At 46.4% G+C, this 21,821-nt stretch overlaps 1 protein-coding gene and 1 long non-coding RNA gene across 2 annotated transcripts in view; one reads left to right on the top strand and one right to left on the bottom strand.

The window, feature by feature from the left end:
* LOC115334055 overlaps positions 1-5,984 on the bottom strand; it is a 41,502-nt gene extending 35,518 nt beyond the window's left edge. The window contains exon 1 of the long non-coding RNA XR_003921021.1: positions 5,922-5,984. This is a non-coding gene — a long non-coding RNA (uncharacterized LOC115334055). The remainder of the gene's footprint in view (positions 1-5,921) is intronic.
* Positions 5,985-6,186: 202 nt separating this feature from the next.
* SPRY4 (sprouty RTK signaling antagonist 4) lies at positions 6,187-21,432 on the top strand. The gene is made up of 2 exons (XM_029997801.2): positions 6,187-6,377; positions 16,968-21,432. The coding sequence occupies exon 2, from the start codon at positions 17,014-17,016 to the stop codon at positions 17,911-17,913; it is 900 nt and encodes a 299-aa protein (XP_029853661.1). The 5' UTR covers positions 6,187-6,377; positions 16,968-17,013; the 3' UTR covers positions 17,914-21,432.
* Positions 21,433-21,821: the final 389 nt, after the last annotated feature.

Below are 21,821 nucleotides of genomic sequence, written 5' to 3'. Positions count from 1 at the left end.
TGTGGCTTTTCAGGGCAGCAAGATAAAGCTCAGGAACACTTTCACGGTGTATCGCTGCGTGGATGGGCCCAGCATGCCCTCCTCCCCACCAGAAATACAGGGTCTGCTTTGACATCCCTCCATCCCTCCCTTTCTGGGTTACAATGGTGGGCTTCTCTCTTACTTCCCACAGACGCTGCGGGTGGGTGCAATCCAAAAGGATCCAAAAAGAAGCTCTTGAGAAGTGGTATTGTTTCCAATACTCCCAGATTCTGCTCATCTTAAAAGCTTACAAACACAGCCCTGCAAGAGTTGCACCCAAGCCTAATATCTCTGCATCTAAGCAGGCACTTCTATTTTCTGTTTGGCATCTGTTTTGTAGCACCTGATTTCTGTTTGGCATCTCAACACGGACCTGGTTCAGGCTGTGACTGATAGCCCACGATACCACTGCCAATGTAGCAGTCACCATTTTGCCAACAGTTTTGTCACCCCACACCTACCCCTTCTTATTTATTTGCAGGCATGACAGACCAGCACAGTAACTGCTGCTAGCAATGCACAAGGGGAGGAGAATTCCTATAGCAACATCCAAACAATTTAACTGAGACATGTATGACAAATACTTGGCACAATACACAGTAAATTTAACAGCGGGCCTAATTTTCCCTACTCTGCCTATGGCTAGAAGCATCAAAATCATCAAACACATCAGAAATAGATGATGCTGCCCTAGATGGATTTTGCAGCAATGCATTTCCATGCAAGGGGCACATCACCTCAGTGGACTAAAAGACAGAGATCCAGTTATCCAGGTTTTATGAACTGCTTCTGAGAGTTAGGCGATAAAAAACCTGAAATTCCCTTTTCTCATTTTTAACAGGAAATTTTAATCTATGGTTTCCATCCTCATAACATACACAGAAATGGTTAAGCAAATAATGAGAAGGAAAAAGTTCTCCTCCTTGTACCACCAACAGATGGCAAAACCACCCATAAGGGCATCCTTTGGTTTCAAGAGGCAAGGCCAAGTTTAAAAACCACCTCTTCTGTAATAACTTGAGCCCGCTGCCAGCAAATTAGAAAATTCCACATGAAGTATCAGTTCAGACAGAGAATTAGCTACTTCTTCATGCAGGAGTGCTGCCTGCATGCTGACTTACCGTAAGCCTACAAACACCAGCCAGAAAGGCTTTGGAGGTACATGAAAACCTCAGCAGATAAAGTCTACACATGTGCTCTTGATCCAGCTTAAAGATAGTAAAATGCCAAGTGACCAAAGATTTAAGACAGAACATGGCTATGCATTCAAAACGTCTCAGAAGCACAAGTTACGCATTCCCCAGGGGCTTGCACTTTCACTTTACTAAATTGCCTGCATATTTGCTTTTTTCTGATGGTAGATTAGGAACCATGCATTTCCTTAAACCACCAGCTTTTGGCCAAGACACACACGCCCTTCCTGGAGACCTGCCAGCCCACACTCACAGAAGAGGCAGATCTGGAGAACCACGTTCCAACGTAAGCTGCTCCAAGGCGAGCCCAGGAGCCGGCTGCTGGCGACTGCCAGCCACTCACCATAGACCCAGCTCCCTCGGGCCAGGCAGACGGGAGCGCAGTTAAAAAGAGGAAAGCTTGGCCGAGTAGCCAGACCCCTCTGAACAAGGCCCAGGGTTCAGCCTATGGCGTTTTGTTAAATCTTTATACAATAATTTTGTGACTGTGAAAAGTGCAAATTTGAAAGCCCAGAGGAAGAAGCGTATGTTCCGTTTAACATGCCTGATTGTAAGGGGAACTTTTTCTTTTTTAAAGCTAGGGAAAAAGGAATATAACCTTAAAAACATGGGTAGTAACACATAGTCCTCTAAGGCAGACCCAACTTCTGAGCCTTGAAACCCCTGCGTGCTTCCAGAGGCCAGTCACGTGTATGCTGCGCAGAGCAGGCTATATAGCCTTAGCGTGAAAGCCCCTTAAATATTCTCTCTCTCTATCTGTTCAGTACTCACTTACACATACAGTGTCTTCACGCAACGTCATCTCCTGCTGCGGGTAGTCAGGAAGAAAACTGCGCTCCAGCTGTCCCCAGGTGCGAGACACTGACAGACCCCGTCCTCCAAAGCGGCCCCGTCCCCCTCTTCCAGGCACACACATACAACTCGGATATCAGACCTGCCTCGTGCACAGTGTGGTGAGTGGATTATGGCCTTGCGAGGCACGACACATTTAAGGAACGTGACCAGATGGGCATCTGACGTCTGAAGACACTCGTCCAGGTGGCACGGGTGATGAGCAGAAGCGGAGGTGCCTGCTCAGCACCTCCTGGGCGATGCCGAGATGGGCTGTCGGAAGAGGTGCCTTTATCATGCACCATTATTTTAGCAGGGTGGTAGCTGGTGAGTACTCAAGACTCTCAGGGCTTTATAAACAGTAACTAACAACATGCACTTTACGGAATCACCAGTGGTTAGCAGAGTGGGGTACAAAATAAACATTTCAGATGTCATCTTACTGTAGTCTGTTCATAGAATCATAGCTCTTCTACTAATTGCAGAACATATAAAAGTTGACTGCAAAGTGTTCAGCTAGATGATGGTGATGAGTATTTCCTGTCCTCATTGGGAAGGGAAAAAAGACAGGCAGATACTGGAGGTTCCAGGAACAGGCAATATTATATTAGCTGGACAAGTATTTTGCTGCTCCATATAGTTTCAGTGAAACAAATAATATGACCTGAACCTTCCACTCAAAATAACATAAAGCCCTACAGAAGATAAGGATGTAGCCTCTACCACAAAGCACAGGCAACCTTTCAGCTTTTCCAATGATATGCAAGAACAAAATCGAAGTATTTACTTTACAGGCAATGCAGTTGTGGCAGCACCACAATTCATCCCAGTGAAGAAATCATGTTCAAAAATCTACAGCCATTTCAGGGTTTAAATATGCATGAAATGCATAAGCAAATTAATTTCCTGCACAAGAAAGGAATGTAGAGTTCTGTATCGCTGGTACTGCCAACATGTATAAACATATTACACCTCTCAGGATAAGTGGTATTTCTCTCAAAGCCTCAGCTTCCAGAATCCCATGATGGTAATGTGATGCTCCTCCCTGGCACTCTTTATCAACCCCACAGAGCCCTCGCTACAAGGACAGTCTCATCCTCATAGGCAGTAGCACAATCTTCTTCTTACAGAAGAACAAGGAGATTTGAGAGGCAGAGCAGAGCCCCAGGGGGATGGCAGAGGTGGGGAGAGATGCCAGCCCTCCGGCTCGCATCCCACCCTGTGCCTTGCACGCTCCTTCTGGATTTGTAAGGCTCATGGCAGTGTGCGCATCTTCAGCTCCTCCTGTTTGCAGAGGAAAGTCAAGAGAGCCAGGAGGCTCCAGAGTGCAGATAATCAATACACCACCTTCGCGCTGCAGTTTTGCTTCAGTGACCCAGAGCTCAGCTTCTGAATCCTGACCCAAACCAGGGCCCGTTGGTACAAATGGGACCAGCAGCTTGGAGGAATCCACACGCGGTTCCAGTCCAAAGCAGCCTTACATGCCCGGGCATAGCAAACATGATAAGCTCTAGCAAGAAAGACCTTTGTCCATAGGGAAGAATTAGCCAAACATGTTTTAAATATGTTATGGATAGAGGCAGAAGGAATAGGAGGTGAATTAACTCAAAGATTTACCATTTCAGAATTCTATGCTTAAAAACGTTTCATAGTTTGCAGTGATACTAGCAATATTCTGAGTTTTCCTCACTCCAAGTTTTCTCTCCCTAGAGCCATATGGCCAGACCCCATTTTCTCCTAGCCCCTCCCCACACACACATGAATAATAATTTTTATTTCCTCTTTTCAGTTTTATTGCTAAGGCTTTTGTCAAGAGCGTACTGTCTAATTGGGCTTTGCCTGTAACTACTGTGTAATTGTAGTGTCAGCCTTCTTTGCTATTACATAGCAGTTTGCAGTTGCCACAGAGGCGGACGGGGTCTCGTGGGGGGATGCTTACTGTACTGCAACAAAGGACTTCCCCTGTGTGTATTGTACATGTGGCCCTGAAATACAGAACTCAGCAGTCTTATATAAAAAGCCTTTAATTCTGAGATGCTTGACTCTCACACTACTGCAATGTTACAGCACACTTGCAAAACTCCAGTTAAGGTTCAGAATTCATGCATAGGCTAGTGTTGTAAAATGATGGGATCGGAGCAGATTTTTTTTGCTCAGGCTTTTGATTCTCTCAGCTTTGAGCTGGTTTCCAACACTACATACAGCAAGATGCTTGGGGGGGAGGGGTCCTCTATATAAGCTTTTTAAAAATTGCATTTTCTTCCATTATCCATTTATTTGCCAATTTTCAAAATCACAGACGAAGAATTTCTATGCTTGCCTGTCCTTCAAGCAGTATTTTATGGTAAAGAACACGACCATTAACAAAGCAACATTTTTAACAACCATATTCTATTTAGTCTCAAAAGCAAGCATCTGCCTTTTATATTTGAAGTCTAGTAATATTTTATGCACCACTCGGCTAAGCTGTTCTTTAGAGAGTCTCCTTCTTCTGTCCTTTCCTTGTTAAATTGCATTTGCCCATGACCCATGAACACTGCTCCCACTTGCAAAGGTCTCTGCCCTCAGAGACAAACACAGATGTAACTAAACAATCAGCCTTAGAGCAGACGCTCAGGGAGAGAGAAATCTTTTCTGTGGGGTGTATCTGCAATAACACACAATGTTCATATTAGCACTAAATAAATAAATAAACAACATAGACATCTCTTCAGTGCTGTGCAAGCTTTTCAATATATGTGCCATAAATACGGCAGGAAATGAGAAGGAGCTCAGTTTGTACTCTGAAGGTGACTCTTCACACATATTAAAAATACATCATTATTCTTAACGCATTTTCAGTGTAAAGCAACCTGCCTCCGAGGATCCTGGAGGACTGTGCACACAGAGACCCAGCCTGTCACCGCTTCTGCGCCAGCTGAGAATTGAGATTTTTCCATTTGCTGAATGGGAACTGAAGCACATAAGGACATTTCGGAGCTCTCGGCACGCAGTTAGGGCAAGGTTTTCAGGGGAGCTCAACACCGAACAGCAGAACAGCAGCTGTTTGCTAAAGATCGTTTTAAAACCTGGCCCTGAGGGCCTGCCTCACACTGCCTGCAGAGCACTCGGGATGAGGTCCAACAGGACTTACAGAAAGCTGAACATGGAAAAAATTGCAAAGCTCAGAATAGCACAGAAAACGCCTCACTTCCACCAGCAGGACTATCTCCTTGCTCTTGGGGGTTTTGTGTGACCTACAAAGCTCTGTCCCACCTCCTCCACCTTCTCAAGAGGCATAAAATAAATCTACAGGTTGCACATGCGACATGCAACTACAGCTATGGGTTTTGCTTGCATTTTCACGCAGGTACTGCCAGCGAAACGCCCAAGCCGTAAGGCATAGCTACCCAGGACGGGACGGGAGAGTGTCACGGCACCGCAGGGAAGGGAACGAACCGCAGGGCTAAATACGGGAAAAGGAAGCCGAACGCTGCAGGAAAAATCATGAATATCTTCTCGCTTCACGGTCGCACACCCCAAAACCGGGGATGGCCGAAGCCTCCAGCTTAACCCGCCCCCCGGGCCCGCACAAAGCCGTCCGGGCTGCCAGACCCCCCCGGCTCCCGGCGAGACGCGCTGCCCGAGCTGCCGCCCTTCGTCCCGCTCCACAGCGGAGCCGGGGGGGGCTGCTGCGCCGGCTGGGGCGGGGGGGTCTGCCGAGAGACTAGGGGCATCCTCACGGCTGCTCTCCGCTAACGGAGGGGCCGGGGCGACGGGCGGCCGGGGCAGGGCGACCCCGGAGGGGAGGAGGGGGCTCGGAGCTGCCCCCCCCCCTTACCCGCCCCAGGCGGCCGGGAGCGCGGAGCCCCCCGCCCCCGCTTCCCCCGCCGTTACCTCCAGCCCCGGGCGGGGGGCGCGGTGCATGCGCAGCTGCCGCCTGCCCTCCATTCATAAAAAAAAAAAAAGAAGAAGGGGAGGGAAGAAAGAAAAAAAAAAAAAAGCGCGAGCCGTATCCGTCCTCCGCAACTCGCAACACGCTCCTCTCCAGCCCCCCATTCATAAAAGGCAGCCGAGCATGCGCGGTGGCGCCCCGGTGCCCACCCATTCATAGAGTCGGGAGGCCGCGCATGCGCAGAGGGAGCTGCTGCCCTCCCATTCATAAAATAGCCATTTTCCCAGGCAGCGGCGGTTGCAGCATCGCGGCGGCCGCTGACAGCGCCGCGCTCGCAGGTCCCTTCCCGCAGCTCCAGCGGCTCCTGCCAGGATTTTCCCAGGTCCGGCCCCCCTCGTCCGTCTCGGATTTAGGATTAACTCGCCTATGGAGAGATGGTCTTAGCTGAATTACTTAAAGTAAGTGCGAGATCTGCGTCTGCGAGCAAATGTTAAATATTTTTAACTAGGAAAAATAAAGCCTGCTTCCCGAGGGAAAATTTTGTGCTCTGTCTAGATGCATTCGTCTAGTCCCTTAAAGATCACTGATCATAAGCATATTTCTGACTATGACTTTTCTAACAGCAATTATCTATAATTATATATAGTGGATAGCTGCCTGGTGCTTCACAACCTAAAGGAGACTTTGCATTCTGAAGAAATATCCTGTTTCTTGCAGAATTTGCATTTGTGTTCCTGTGCTTCTTATTTATACCTCTTTTCTGTGTTCTTCCATCAACATCTGCATTTGGTGTACGTATATGGCAGGCAGGTTTCACCATACTTGCGTCGGGTTTGTTGCAGGGCTTTTATAGCAGAATAAGGCTCTTCTTTCTGTTGTTGGGATGTCTTCTCCTTCATCCCTTCTTCCTCTCCCCAAAAAGGAGCAGAAATACATGGACACCTGGGCTGACAAATAAGAATTGGATATTTCTTGTTTTGGAATATGAAAACTGATTATACGCATTTCCTGTCTTTTCCAAAGCCCTATGCCTTGTTAGTGTCAAATAGTTCTGAGCTGTCTCCATAATAGGACACTTCAGAGATCAGCCACTGGTGTGTCAGATCATTCCTGCATGACCTTTGCTCTTCACCATTTTATTTCATACAACTGCCTTTTTTTCTTTTTTTTGGCCTCAGTGCCTTATTCCATCACTGTTCTGTTCCCTGTCTTGCTGTACACTTGGTTGCTTCAGTTTTAAATCTGGATGGATTATATATTTTAAAGGCTAGATAAGTAATAAAATGTGTACCTAGAATCATTTCATAAAGGTATATGAAATATATTATATATGGAGGAAAAACCTGTCTTGGCTGCTCTTCTCTACCAAGTGCGTAGCAAAGATAAGCCAGGATTTTATTTTCTGGTACCAGTCCTGGCGTCACAGGAGAAAGACAAGCCTAGAGACGACATGTTCTGAAAATTCATTATCAGAAGGGGAATGGAAAAAACAGAAAGGGGCATGTAAAAGGCACAGAGGTCTTAGAGGAAAGCAGGACTGGAAATGCAGACCTTGGAAATGGCAGTGCAAATGAATATCAGCATTAATCACAGGAGGAAAAGGCTTCACTCTTTTTCTTCAAGTGACCAAGGGTCTGATTTCTTGATTTAAATCTTTTATAGCCCCAAGTTTTTCCTTGAAGGGTAAAGGAGAGAAAGAAAGAGAAAAGGAGAAGCATCCCTGAATTATCTGGAGTAGAAAAGGCACGTTCTAGATTCTTTAAAACTTCTTCAGCTGCTACCTTTCTTCCATACCATGCTAAGGGTACAGTATGTCAAAAATCAGCTCAGGAATTGCTGTTTAATTAGGTAAAGAGAAACCCAGCTTTCCCAATATTAAGGCTTCCCCCCTCTCTCTTTATTTTGGGTTAAAGAATAAAGCTACAATTTGTGCACGGAATCACAATGATCCTGATGACTAGCTTCCCCCTTCTCCATATAAAAATGAATGATAGCAGGAGGAGGGGTTGTTCTCAGTTATTGGAACCCCACTGGGGATGTCTCATTGATAAATGTGCCATTTTCCATGGGCTACTGTGTTGTCTGTTGCTAGAAGGGACTCTATATTGGTATTATAAAATTAGAGGACTATTTCTGAATACTGCAGTCCTTTTGAAATTCTCTGTGAGGTATGCGCAGGGGAGAAATTATTTGTTCTCCTCCTGAAACAGCAAAACAAAAGCTGTTTTCACAGAATCATGACTAATTCCCAAATCATACTGGGAAATGCAACATCTCAAAAAGCAATCCCTCCCTCCCCCCAAAAAAATTCTGTTATCAGACTTCAGTGAAATAAAATTCACAACCCTTGCAACACTACAGCAGTAATTAATTCACAGTTCTGACAGTTTTCCAAATATTAACCATAAAAGCAAAAAAAATCATTAATCATATTGCTATACAGTTTTCCAAATTCAGCCCAGTACTTAAAACTGCCTTTTTATAGGCAAACAGTTGGACAAGTATTGTTTGGGTTTTATTCTTTTTAAATGCAATACAATGTATTTCCTTAAGGAAGTATAAAATCCTTCTAATATGGTTATCATTTAGTAGCATGAGCTTAATAGATCATATCTGAGCTTAGTTTTCTGGCCTTAAAATAAATGTTCTTATCCAATAAAAAGCCTTGACTAAGAAATTGGAGTCCCTAGAGATCTGAACATTAGTGGGCCAAAATGTGCTTTATTCACTCGCACCATAGGAACAGACAGAGCTGGACAGAGACAGCTTCTTGGAAGTCTACAGGTCTCATTTCCCAGCTTCTGAATTTCCACGCTCTGGCAAGAATTTAGTGTCTCGTTTTAAAAATGGCAGGTTTCCCTAATAAGCTTTCTAATTTTTTTTTCCTTATTACTCGTAGAGAAGATTCTAGCTGTCCTTAGATAGATAAGGCTACTAAAGAGGGGAACAAAAAGAATTAATATCAATATTTTGTTAATATTAATACACACTTTATGGAAAAGACCTTTTTTTTTTCTTTTTTAGAACATTTACAGCTTGACTCAAAACTCAGACAGCCTAACTCAGTCTTAATGAACTCCAACACTGTATATTATTCTTAATCACACATTAAAAACATGTGCTTACTGAAAGGTCTCCTTTAACTTCAAGTATAGTCTTCTCTCATTAAAAGCTTTTATTGAACCTTTTGACTTCCAGCAGCAGCACCGCGTCCCTCATCACTGCTGGGAGGTCTGGACAAGAGGATGTCCTTAATTCCAAACAAAGGCAATGGCAGAATTTGTTGCCTTATCACCAGCCTCTCCTCCCTGGGGACTCGGGGAAGCGAGTCCTTTATTGATCCCTCTCGTTCACTCTGGTGGAAGCGAGCCCTGGCCAGCGGCACCCTGCTCGCTCCCACGTTCCTCCCCAGGTCCCAGCCCCACCACGCCTGCCCCGCTTGGTCCATCTCCTCTGTGAAGCCCTATAGATCTTCCCTTTGCGTGTATTTTTTGATAGCAAGGATAGCTCTTATACCAGATGCCCTGGCTTCGTTTTCAGGGTATGTCCTGGGCATTTCCCTCTTTCCCAAAGGGCTGCAGGGAGGAGCTGTAACTTGCTGGTGAGTCCTGGTCACCAGCGCCGCACCGGAGCCAGCAAGGCAGGATTTGTGCACATCCCCAAAGCACGGGATGAAGCTGTGATCAATGCTTTCTAGATAAGGTTTTCTAGACTGTGTAACCAAACCACCACAGGAGAGAGAGTAGTTATGACTGATTGTTCTAAAAGCAGTGATAAATCAGAGGAATTTTGCACTGGTTACCATAGATTCTGAACAGTGTTGACTTGCACAGGCCTTGAAATATGTGCCTGCCCTTGACAGTATACTGCCCCAGAGTATATTGTTTTCAGTTATGATAATTTCTTTGTATTCAGACTTATCTGTAAAGATTCTATCGCTTTTTTTGTTTTCTTCCTGTTGCCCTATTGTTTCAGCAATTTGCGTGTCCCATATAGCAAAGAAAATAAGCAAATTTCCGCAGTACGTTTACTGCACCTATTACTACCTGTATATTAATCTTAATGAGGTGATTGTCACATCTCTTTCAGAGACTGTAATTCAGCTTTTGCATGGATAATAACGGGTCTAGTATCATAGTAAGCAAGAGGAGGTGTGATCCAGCTGTTAGGTGACAAGATTCAGAGCTCTCTGGTCCGTCCCCCATCGTCACTGACCCACAGCAGAACTCCAGGCGAGTTCAGGCCTTACCGCAGCCCCAGTGCACGGCTCCCACGCGCATCAGCCGGGGCTTGGCCTTTCATCTCGCTGGTAGTTTCTCTATCCTTTCTTCACAAAAGCTTGTGATGCTTCAATATTTGGAAAATTCTTGGAAACCTGTGATCGAAAATTCTTATTGAAAACCCAAGTTTGCTTTACTCTGCTTATGGTAAGAAGGCAGCCCTTTCCATACCATTACTCTCCATCCCACCTAGTACCATTATAACCATTATAGATGTCCTAGAGCTGGCCACCACCGTCACAGCAATGGGCAGCACTACACCGCCTGCGTGTTCAGCAGCTTCCCGGTGTTCCATGGCGCAGGTCCAGGCTCGGGAGAGGGGGCGCCGGCGATGTTACAGAACGTGCACAGGACAGTCCAGCGCCAGTAATCCCAGGAGAAGGCTTGGTTTGCCGAGGCAAACGGCTCTTCTCTGACACTGGTGCCGTTCAGGCACAACGGAAGAGACAGGCTGCTCAGGAGGTGTAATTAAGGCATAATTCATTAGAAGGCGGTAAAGTGACCCTAAATCTGGTACTTGCAGCTTACAAAGGGTAGAAAGAGTTGACGGTGGCTACATGACTTCTCAGTTCATACTGGTGGTCTCTCTGTTAGCAAACACACTCCAGGCACCACGTTTGGAGCTTTTCTTTCCTACGACATTTAAGACTGAGTTCAGTCATTTGCACATCAGCATCTGCATCTTGAAATTTTCTGCATCCTTCAGTAATGGGCTGGGCAAAACTGCGATACCTCATACCTGGTGCTGGGTGGACAGGAGGTGGGTTGTGGGAGCACATTTTCCCATTTTCACACTGACTTCACTGGGAGTGTGGGCACTGGGGATGTGTCAGAGTCACACCAGCGCTTCCCAGGGTTGGGTTTTGCAGGATTGCTTCCACACAGGACCTGATTCTGGACTTATGTCCCTTATTCTCTTTACTCTTTTGTTACTGCATACATCTAGAATGTGTTAAACATATGAGAAAGTACTTATTATTAACTAATCAGTAACTGAGACAGGTATAAACATTATATATATTTCTGCACTCGTTAGATATTTAAGTCAAGATCCATTTTGTTTTTCAGTAACTGGAAGACAAGTTATCCAACTCCACTTTGAAAATAAAGATACTAGAACCTTATTGCTTCAAAAAGTGTTCTGAAGACATTAATAAGAATGAGCTTTCCTGGGGGTTTATATGACTTTCTCACGGAATTGCCTACAAGGATGTAGCTTTCTGTAGAATGATGTAGGCAAGTCCAAAATCCTATTAAAAAAACATAAGATCACCTTTGTTTTAATTTAATGACTAAAGAATCTTACAAAACATTTGAGTCTGAAATAATACCAAAACACTTTAAAATAACAGTTGGTTTCCTACAACTTCAGGACCTGTAATTATGTAGTACAATAGTAATTTTAAATTGGCAATATCTTGATGAAGAGTTGAAACAAGCACTGCAGCACATTTATGAACTTGACTTTTGAATCCAATTTTACTCCCTTGGAAGGAAGTACATTTTGACTTGAAAATTGTATGTGGTGAGCAACCATACGGTCCCTGGATGGCATGGGGGAAGAGACATTTTCTCTACATGGGAGTTTGTTGACACGTCTGCTTTGAAAAGAACTTCATTGTTTCACCTACCTCTAAAGAAGGAAAAAATCCCAATGTAAGAACATACTCATGAATTTTTCTTCCTGTTGTCTACTTTCAGAAAATTGCATGTACAATTGCAACCAGTGAATTTGTGCCTACGCTAATGCTATAATATGTCTGTAATTACTGATGATCAAAGATTAACTAATTTTGTTTACAAGTATTCTGTATGGCATTTTTTTTCAATTAAAATGCAATTTAGAGTCAGGCTGGATTAGTGCAGTGGACGACAAAGGAACTGCATAAAGTTTCATAGCTTTTGCGAAGTATGCTGCTTAAGTATCTTAAATCTCCTTTTCTACTTTCTCTCTTCTATTTTTCTTTTTTTATCTACAATTTTCTTTAAAAGACACATCTTTTTATATTAAATCTGTTCAATTTGAGCAATTAATTCAATATCTGCAAGCAGTACCCAACCGCCCTTGCCAGAAAGAGAAGCTCTATTCACAACACCAGCATCACAAACTTCAGTCCTTCCTTCTCACAGCAGATGAGCCCTACGAGAGAAATGTTCTTTCTCAAGGGGTTTCACACTTGCAGCTCATCTCTGGTAACCATCCCCTTCTTGGTTAGCCAGGGTGGCTGCCACAGGCAGCTTCAGGCACTCTAGTTCAAGCGAGGGGAAGAAAGGGGAATGGACAGCTCAGCCTATTCTTTCTTGCCTTCCCTCCCAACCAAAGTGGCTCACGTTTGTCACCACTTCTACCCAGGGCTGCTTCAGACACACAGTGGCCAGTTCCACGTGCCGTATGCTGAATTAGGTCACCTCAACATCTGAGCCAACACCAGCAACTATGAGACACAGTTGACCACTCTGAACCCCACCTTGCTCACCTGCACAGGCCTTCGGAGCCAATGCAAGAGCCCCAAAGTTCCACCCCTTCAGCTCTTGTCCTTTTTCAAGGTCTTAAGTCCTGCCAGGTCACCCCGAACATTAATTTTCATTGGGGATGTAGCTGAGACAGAAGCTGGAGATGACAAGATGCCAATGTTGCTGCTCAAGGCAATGTTGTCCTTGCTGACAAGCACCCTGCGTGCATGATGGGTTCCTGGTGGGGAGCTGCAGAAGGGCATGGTGTGCTGCTTCTGGGGTGGGAATGAGCTTTCCTGCTGCTGAGAGGACATCTTACCAGATACTCCTGTAAACAATCATGAGGTCTCCTTATATCTGCCTGCAAATTGACTGCATTTCAAAGGATGACTTGCTTGTATTGTTCCAGTCATCCTGGAACAGTTTCAGACTGGTTGCAGCTGCATTTTTTCCCCTCTGGGGAACACATCAACCAAAAATGGTCAAGTTATGATGTCTTGGAGGATCTTCCAGGGAAGTCAGCAGGATCCATGCACGTACCCAGGCAGGCACACCTCAGCCTGCAAGACTTCACAGGAGCAGTCTGGCTTCTCAATTTGCTTCTGGTCCAGCGCAAGTCCTTAACCTGAGAAGTTGACTAGATTCCTCTTCTTTACCAAGAGAGATGGAGTGCTGTGTACGTACACAGCTCTCTAGTACCCTTTGCTGAAATCTTTCTTTTCATGGGATGCAGACATAAAGCTTAAAGCAGAAACAGCTCAGGGAAAGATGTGCCCAAGGCACGTGCCAGTGGAAGCACACAGACAAAAAAAACTGAAGCAACCACACCATAAAATATCGTCATCATTGTCCTCTGGGCAGATCCCAATGGAGGAGAGCCTCCTTGCAGAATGAACACCACCCAGCTCACTCTCTAGTTCCACACTTGAGATGTTTGACCTGGATCTGTCAGCAGCGATCTTACTGCACTGCTGAAACTTCTGGCGACAAGACCAGCAGCTGCAATGTAGTCACGGTCCTTGGAAAATTCCATAATGTCAGAAATTTCTGTCTCTTCAGCGTAGCTTGAAAGGTGAGAGCAGTTAACTGTGGAAACCCTCTGCTCAGGAGTGAGAAGGCAGGGCAGAGGTTGAAGGACCATGTGTGGCACCAGCACCAAAAAGAGGTAGGGTGTGTAGCTATGGTGTTGTAAAGGTGATCTTCAGCAAGAGAGACTTGGTGTCCAGAGCAGCGGTCTGGGAATTAGGAGAGCTGGGTCTTAGTTGGCTGTCGTCACTCCAGAGGTTTTATCCAAGTAGATCCTCTGCCCAAATATCTGCAGGGTCTTTGAGTTTGCCATGTCAGGGCTTCCATTCCCCTTGCTCTGCAGAAATAATTTGCCTGTTAGAAAGACAGTTTGGAACAGTATTATAATGAAAAAAAGGTGATGAATAATTTTCAACATTAACTATCCTAAAGTGTGGTATTTAGTCCAGGGTCCATCTTCTTTCTGTGATAATTAACTCTGAAATCCTGATTAGCATTATCTCAGTTAAGCCATCTTTAATGTCTGCCTGCATATGGCCGTGTCTGTGTATCAGGAGTTTGCGTGTTTTAAGAGCGCCTGTGGCTATAATCCTTCTCCAGATTAATCTGATGACATAAATTCCGTGTGATGTCATCACCGGTTCTGGACCATTGCAGACTGTGCAACTACAGAGTTAATATAAAGCCTAACTGCCAACTCCTGTGTGCTGCTCCTGTTCCCGGGGGGGGGGCTGCCCTCCCGCTTGCCGGGGCGAGGGGCTCCCGGTGCGGTGCCGCCAGCGATGCAGAACGCCCTCAATGTGCCAGCCTGGCTCAGAGCTGCCGTATCGGGGAAAATCAACATCGGATCAGCCTCGCTGCATTGACAGAGGCGGCGGATGCTGCCTAAGGGCTAAACAGCTCTCCTGCACACGCGTGCTGGCACACGGTGCGCCTTAAAATAAATAATGCTCCACGGGTCCAGTCTAATCCTGCTGTGAATGGACCGAACTCCAGTTCTGAACTGAGTTCTCTTAACTGAGTTCAGGCCAGAATGCAGAGCCCCGTGCTAGAGGTTATTTTAAAATGATGGCAAGGCAATGCTGCCAGTGACATGCAGGAGCAGACAGGTAGCCTTGTAACATCGTTCAGCGTGCCACCATTTCCTCCAGCTACCTTCCATCTAATACCAGCTCTGCTGCACTTACTCTTGGCAGCCAAAACAGCTGCATCTCTCTCCTTAAAAAAAAAACAAAAAAAACCCAACCAACCAACCAAACAAAAAAACTGTGAAATCAAAGTCTTCCTGCAAACAGAACACCTAGCCGATAGAGAACTGATTATTTTGCTAAACTCTGACTTGCAGCAAGTACTTTTTATACCGTGAGACTGGATTCTGACATACAAAAGAAAATTAATTTTTTTCCCTCTGCATGCCCCATAGTTGTCAGAATCATTGCTTCTTTTTATTTTTTTATATACAGTAAACAGGAATAAATGCTTTAAAAACTCTCTTGTTTCTCACGTCAGGATGTCAATGAGTTATGAATAATGAAATAAAAAAGCTTCAAATGAATGGCTAAGACCCAGCAGAGAATTTTAACCAGTGAAGAGAAGCAGCATAAGGACTGCATTACAATAATCATAAGCACTGCTAGATAAAGCACTTTTTCCTACTCGTCTTGCACAGTGGACAAAAGGAGCCTGGCAGGCAGGACGCGGTGCCAGCGTACAGAGGCGGCATGTGCCGTACTGACCACGCGTTGCCGCTCTGGCCCCCGTCCCCCGGCGTCAGCCCTCTCTCCTATTGATCTTGGGAAACCGGGCAGATTTTCAACCCCTCCAATGCCAAGTGATCTATCAAAGCAACGATTTACAAAAATAATTGTGGACTCCAATAACATTTTTCAGTGGGTAAAAATGCACTTCCCTTTCTCCTTCCTAAAATGCATAATTAGTTCATGCTCCAATTTTTGTAGCGTTGTGTTAAATTTAGGGGGGGATGTGCTCTTGCAGAAGGGCATACATTTACCCTCTCACACACACACACACGCTTCTCCTGTGTGCCTTGGTTGTAGCTGGATGCAGATTTCTCCTGACTTTTCTTTCGGACTGCTGTAATATTAAAATTTTTCACGCTGTTGGAAAAGGTTAATTTGTTTGTCTGAACACAGACAACTGGCAATGCCTTAAGCTGTTCACCATTTCCTTTTTCTTGATACCAGAAGCTTTTCCCCTCCTGCAACTTGCTCTGAAGCTTTACTCACCACTTCTTTAAACTGATCTCCAACATTATATTATTTATGAATAAAGGTCACCCCGTGAGGAAATGGCACATCTACTAGAAAACAATGTGCACTTTCTAAATTTGAACCAAGTCGTTTCCGTTCTTTGATTTAAGTTTAGTTACTTCCTGTGGTTTCTTGTCCTACGCCGCTGCTGAATCTTTGGATCGACTCCAGGATAAATTGCACTCTTTCAATGAAATTAGAAACTGCGGCAATAGACAGCTTAGCTAGTATAGCTAGTAAACAGCACTTAAACTAAACATTAGTCCACTTAGTGTCTTGGAGTGCCTAATTACCTGCCCGAGGTGACATATGCGGTCCGACCCGTGTGCGTGCTCTCCCCGTGAGCTGTACCCGTCCGCTCCCACCCTGGTTTGCAACCAGACGAGCTGCTGAGCAAGAACTTCCACCTCCCGCAGGAGGGCTGAAAGCAGCCTTTGAAACCCACAGCTCCCGGTGGAGACGGGACACTGCCTCGCTGAAGCCAAGCCACCCTCCCACAGGCAGATTCTGGGTTAGCAAGGACAAGTGCTCAGCCCCGCGCTCCGAAGCATCTTTCTACCAGGCCAGCGCTCCTGCGAGCCACAGTTTTGCATTAGGATTCTGGGGGGGATCAGGGTCAATTGGGGAAAAAAAAACCAACCTTAGGTAAGTCATTGCAGGCAGATTGCTGACAAAAATACATGTGAATATGCACCGGTAAGCCTAAGATGTGCTTTCCATCAGTAAAAATGATGAACGGGCACTTCAGGAGCCTGCAGTAATGGTAGCCCTCCCAGGACCGGAGGAGCTATATATGGCCAAGGTTAGGGAGAGGAAAACAGTAGCAAAGGAGGAGTGATGCCCTTTATACCAGGGCAAGTGCTCTGACTCCCTTGGACACAAGTTTACCTTGTAAGACCTTCTGCATAATAACCAGCGTCAGCAAAGAGCCCTGTTTGGGCTGCGGTTGCAGGGTAACTCAATAACAATGCGCTCTTTCTCTCCCCTGCCCCTTTTCTTTCTCCTTTCCTTCCCCCAGGATACTTAAGAGCAGCTTTTTCACCGTTAATCAGACTGCTTTATCCATGGAGCCCCGGATTCCCCACAACATCACTGTTGTCCCCAACTCCGTGATGGTCCAGCCCTTGCTGGACAGTCGGATCCCCTATGGGCGGCTGCAGCACCCGCTCACCATCCTGCCGATCGACCAAATGAAGACGACTCACATAGAGAACGATTACACCGACAACCCCACCGCTTCCCAGCTGGCGGCCCAGAAGCATCCCCGAGGCCCCCATGAACCGGTCTTGACCAACCAGCACCTCCAGCGCTGCGAGCAGGACGTCACCCACCCCTGGATTTCGTTCAGCGGGCGCCCCAGCTCCATCAGCAGCAGCAGCAGCACATCTTCCGACCAAAGGCTCTTGGACCACATGGCCCCGGCGCCCGTGGCGGAGCAGTCCTCCCCCAGAGCGGTTCGCATTCAGCCCAAGGTGATTAACTGCAAGCCCCTGGACCTGAAGGGACCTGTGTCTCAGGAGCTGGACAAGCACTTTCTGCTGTGCGAAGCCTGTGGGAAATGCAAGTGTAAGGAGTGCGCGCTGCCCCGGACTCTGCCTTCGTGCTGGGTGTGCAACCAAGAGTGCCTCTGCTCGGCGCAGAACCTGGTCAACTACTCCACCTGCATGTGTCTCGTCAAGGGCGTCTTCTACCACTGCACCAACGAGGACGACGAGGGCACGTGTGCCGACCACCCCTGCTCCTGCTCCCACTCAAACTGCTGTGCGCGCTGGTCCTTCATGAGTGCCCTCTCCCTGGTGCTCCCTTGCTTGCTCTGCTACCTGCCAGCCACCGGCTGCGTCAAGCTGTCCCAGAGATGCTACGACCAAGTGAGCCGGCCCGGATGCAGATGCAAAAACACAAACAGTGTCATTTGCAAGGCATTGCCGGAGAGCAAAGCAAGCAGGCCAGAAAAGCCCTTTTGATAGTTTGGGAGGACAGGGAGTGGGAGGATGGTCCACGGAGGGGGGTGGCGTTGGCTCTTTTTAATAACCTGTGTTCTGAGGATAACGTTAGCCTTTTGCCTTCGGAGAAAGCAGAAGCAACTATTTCCACAAACTGAAGTGCTTTGGGTTATTCAGGGTTTTGGAATTGGTCAGAATTTACATAGACGGGGCCAAAGGAGGAATCTTAATAATGTAGAGTGAAGGCTGAAAACCTATGTATGTCATGAAGTACAGCTGCTTAAAAACTCCTGGTTCGGACGGACAGCTGCTCACCATGCCTGCACACCACAAGAACCATTAACTGCTCGCTTGGCAGGCACGGCCGCACAAGCAATACCCATTCCCAGCTGCGAAAAGCTGCATTGGATTCGTATTCAGGGTGGGCATCTTGTTTTCGCTTTCCTTCCAAACTCTGATTTACTACCAGCAGCCGGTTGAAGGTGACGGGTTAACTCCCTCCGCCCTCCTTCCCCACCTGCACACTGTTAGAAGGGCCAGTTGCACACAAAGTACGTCTTTCCCAAAAGCTTTCTGTGTCCCTCAAAGGTTTTGAACCAGAAGTAAGGATAAAGTTCATTTGTTTAAGGGTCTTTTAACATTTAGGCATATTGCTTTCTTTGAACCCACCTGGCTACATTGTATTTGGACCCTCTTTTTAAAGCAAGATGGTAGCAGGGTTGCTCCCTCCCCAGGAAGAATAGCAGCAGGATGTGTTCAGGCAGTTGCATCAGCATCGTGTCATTCTGCCTGTAAGCTGATCCGTAGCATCACGTTCTACTCAATGGAATATTAATTTTACATCAACAGTACAAACCCGCTCCAGAAGGATGTTGGTCGAACCCCATTTCCCCAACACGCATGCTTGCTCCCCCAGTGCTGGAGCAAAGGGGATCTTAACTCATGCCACAGATCAAAGATGTTCAGTGTTTGTTTCTCTAAACCTCTTAAGCTCTGTTAAGAAGTCACAAAAACCTAAGTGTACAATACACATAGGTGTATTTTTATAGGGATATCAATCCAGTACCTCCTCTCCTGGAACAAGCTCTTTGCTCATTAAATACTAAGATTTTTAATTTTTTATGTCTTGGGGATGAATGGCGTTTGCTTGAAGTACAGCCCATTCCCCCATCTCTATTGCTGCTGTTCAACTTTTGCCTCCTCTGTACAAAAGTGTGTCTTTTTAAATGTAGAGAATGCCTTTAATGTTTATTTTAGTGTTAACAAACACTAGGGAAAGCCAGGGGAGGGAAGAGAGCATATTTAAAGAATGTGCCCATGGTTTTCAGTGAGCGAATATCATCGGCTTTGTCCGTGCACTCATCCTGGGGCCAGTTCTGCAGTCCCTTAAGATGCAGTAAGCCCTTTCTCTTGACAACTACAAGGTGCTAAATAAAATCTTTGTCCAAACATGCAACACTAATAAGTAGGTAGGTACTTGTTGCATGCAGAAAACAGATCTAGATTTTTTTTTTTTTTAATTAGAGGAGATTTCCTCAGTAAATGCACAGCAGTGACAGTGAAATGTCATCTCTAATTAGATAAGCAATAGGCAGAGCTCATGTAGCATTTCCAGGAATCCCATTTGCTTGGTTGCAATACAGTTGCTGCGTAGGGGTTGGCAGGAGCATACTGATGGGACTTCTGGTGTCTTTTGTTTTCAGAATTCATTTAACCTGGATGACTTGGGGTTTAGTTAAGCTTAATTGTAGATATTTATTGAATGAGGAATTTAAAAAAAAAAAACAAACAACTTTCTATATTTATAACATTTGCTAGCTTGTATATGATAAATTATAGAAAAAGGGATACTACATCTGTCACCAGATATCAATTCCTATGGTTTATCCTCATTTCGACCATGTGGGGACACCAGAAAGAAGGAAGCAGGTGGGGATCCAGAGCTGTATTTATTATCTTGCACAAAGTGGAGGGGAAAAGATAAAAGGAAAACCAACCTCAAACTAGCTGAACTGTTAGTTGAATGTATAAGGTCTTGTATTTAATAAGAGAAATCATTTTCCTAAGGTGCAAACAGGCTAGAAAACGCAGCAGGAGAGGTTTTACCTGCTGCCCTCCTCTATTGGGACCATAAGTATCCAAATGGCCTCCACCTGTGGTTGTTTTGCCTTCTTGACCCTCTGTCCCTGGCTGTTCCTGGGGGACCTGAGCTGAAAATCTGCAATAGCAAAGCCCGTGGCTTAGATGCATGGTCCTTGCAAGCAAATACAACGCTGGAGTGGTCGCCACTGTGCCAATCTACACTCATGTATATACACCCAGCAATCCCGTATGGATTTACTTTCATTGTACATAGTTGTAAACTATTTCTCTGTTGGTTTCTTTTAATATATAAGTCCTGCTATGGTGTAAGCCGATCCCATGCTGGAAGACTGTAAAGCATTAGTGGATGTGTTAGAGCAGTGGTAAATGTAGCAGAGGGACCCTCCCTCTCCTCCTCGCCCTCCCGGCACAGCGGCCGGACTCTGCTCCATCAGCTCCCGGTCCAAGGCACGGCAAGAAAGCGCGGAGCTCTTTGCAGAGCGCTGGGAAAGGTCCGGGGTCAGCCGAAGCGGGGGCTCCGCCGGCCGTGCTGTGCCGGGGGGCTGGCGGAGGGTACGTCTCCAGTTGATAATGTCGTTATTCCCCTCTCTTCCCCCATCCCAACGCCTCCGTTCCCCCATCCCCTTTTAAGGTACTTGGGTCTCCTGCCACCCCCGAGACATACCACGGGCACGGTGCCGCGTAACCTCAGCCCCGGCGAGGGCTCGGAGGCGGCAGCTCCGGCCGTCCTCCCTGCGGGTCGGGTCCCCCCCTCGCAAACTGAGGAACGGCCGCTAATTAGCACAAACCTCGGGCGCGATGTTCGCTCGCCAGCCGTGCCAGTGCGGTGGGCTGGGACCACGAAGGCAAGAGGGGACGGGAGGGCAGGTTGCCCCGGGACAGGAGCCGTGCCACCGCAGAGCGGCTCTGGAGGAGGAGGATGGCAAGGCGCTTAGGCTTTACCGCCCTGAACTGCTAATTGCTGTTCATTGCCGGGTTTTGTCCTCTGCCCACACACGGAAGGAAAGACCCAGAAAGCAAGAAGAGGTGACTTCACGGCACGCTGGCGATGCCACGCTGCGTCCCTCAGCGGAGTGGCTTCAAGAGACAAATAAACCGTCACCGCACCCTCTGTCCCAGTGCCCGCCGGGTACAAGGAGAAGCTACTAAATTCATGCTGTTGCTCCCCGGGCACCGGCTTTCCCACCCGGACGAGCCCTCGCCCTTTCGCAGCACTGGGTATTCCCCCTCCCCTCCCATGCTCGGACACGCTGATAAAGGTTTCCCCCTTCTCCTGTTACCACCCCACCACATACACACCCTGAAAAGTTACCACAGAAGGTTTTCTTTGTATAGAATATTTATTTTGAAGCTCTATTTTAATAGTATTTATTTTAGAAAGTCTACTATTGTAAGAGTTCTTCTGTTTGTGAAGAAAAACAAGTACTGATGAATGTACTGATCTAGAAATTATATATATATATATAAAAATATATATTGTTAAATATATAAATGGCTGTTGTGGTTTTTAAAAAAAAAAAAAATCCCAAAGAATGTTTATAGCAATTATTCTAAAAATACAAGCAGAGAATAGCCCCAAATCAGTTATTTGATAACTACACATATCAGGAGCAATTGAGGGAGTCGAGAGCCCCGGGTGGGATAACTCAATATAGACGGCACACTGGCTCCGGGGATGCCAGCACGTGGTGCGGCCACCCCTCACCCGAAGGGGAATCGCAGACCCCGGTACGCACCACTGACGGTTGTGATATGCACCGGTGCGGCTGCCACCTCAGCCACCAGCTCCGTGTGGGAAAGCCGTGGCAGAGCTTCCCATGGGAAGG

This window comes from Aquila chrysaetos, chromosome 22 (genome assembly GCF_900496995.4).
Source record: "Aquila chrysaetos chrysaetos chromosome 22, bAquChr1.4, whole genome shotgun sequence".
NCBI lineage: Eukaryota > Metazoa > Chordata > Aves > Accipitriformes > Accipitridae > Aquila > Aquila chrysaetos.
The sequence above is the reverse complement of the archived record's forward strand: the minus strand, read 5'-3'. Positions and strand labels throughout refer to the sequence as shown.

Excerpts from the sequence above, each read along its gene's own strand:
- SPRY4 (XM_029997801.2), top strand. The coding sequence starts at position 17,014 with ATGGAGCCCCGGATTCCCCACAACATCACTGTTGTCCCCAACTCCGTG.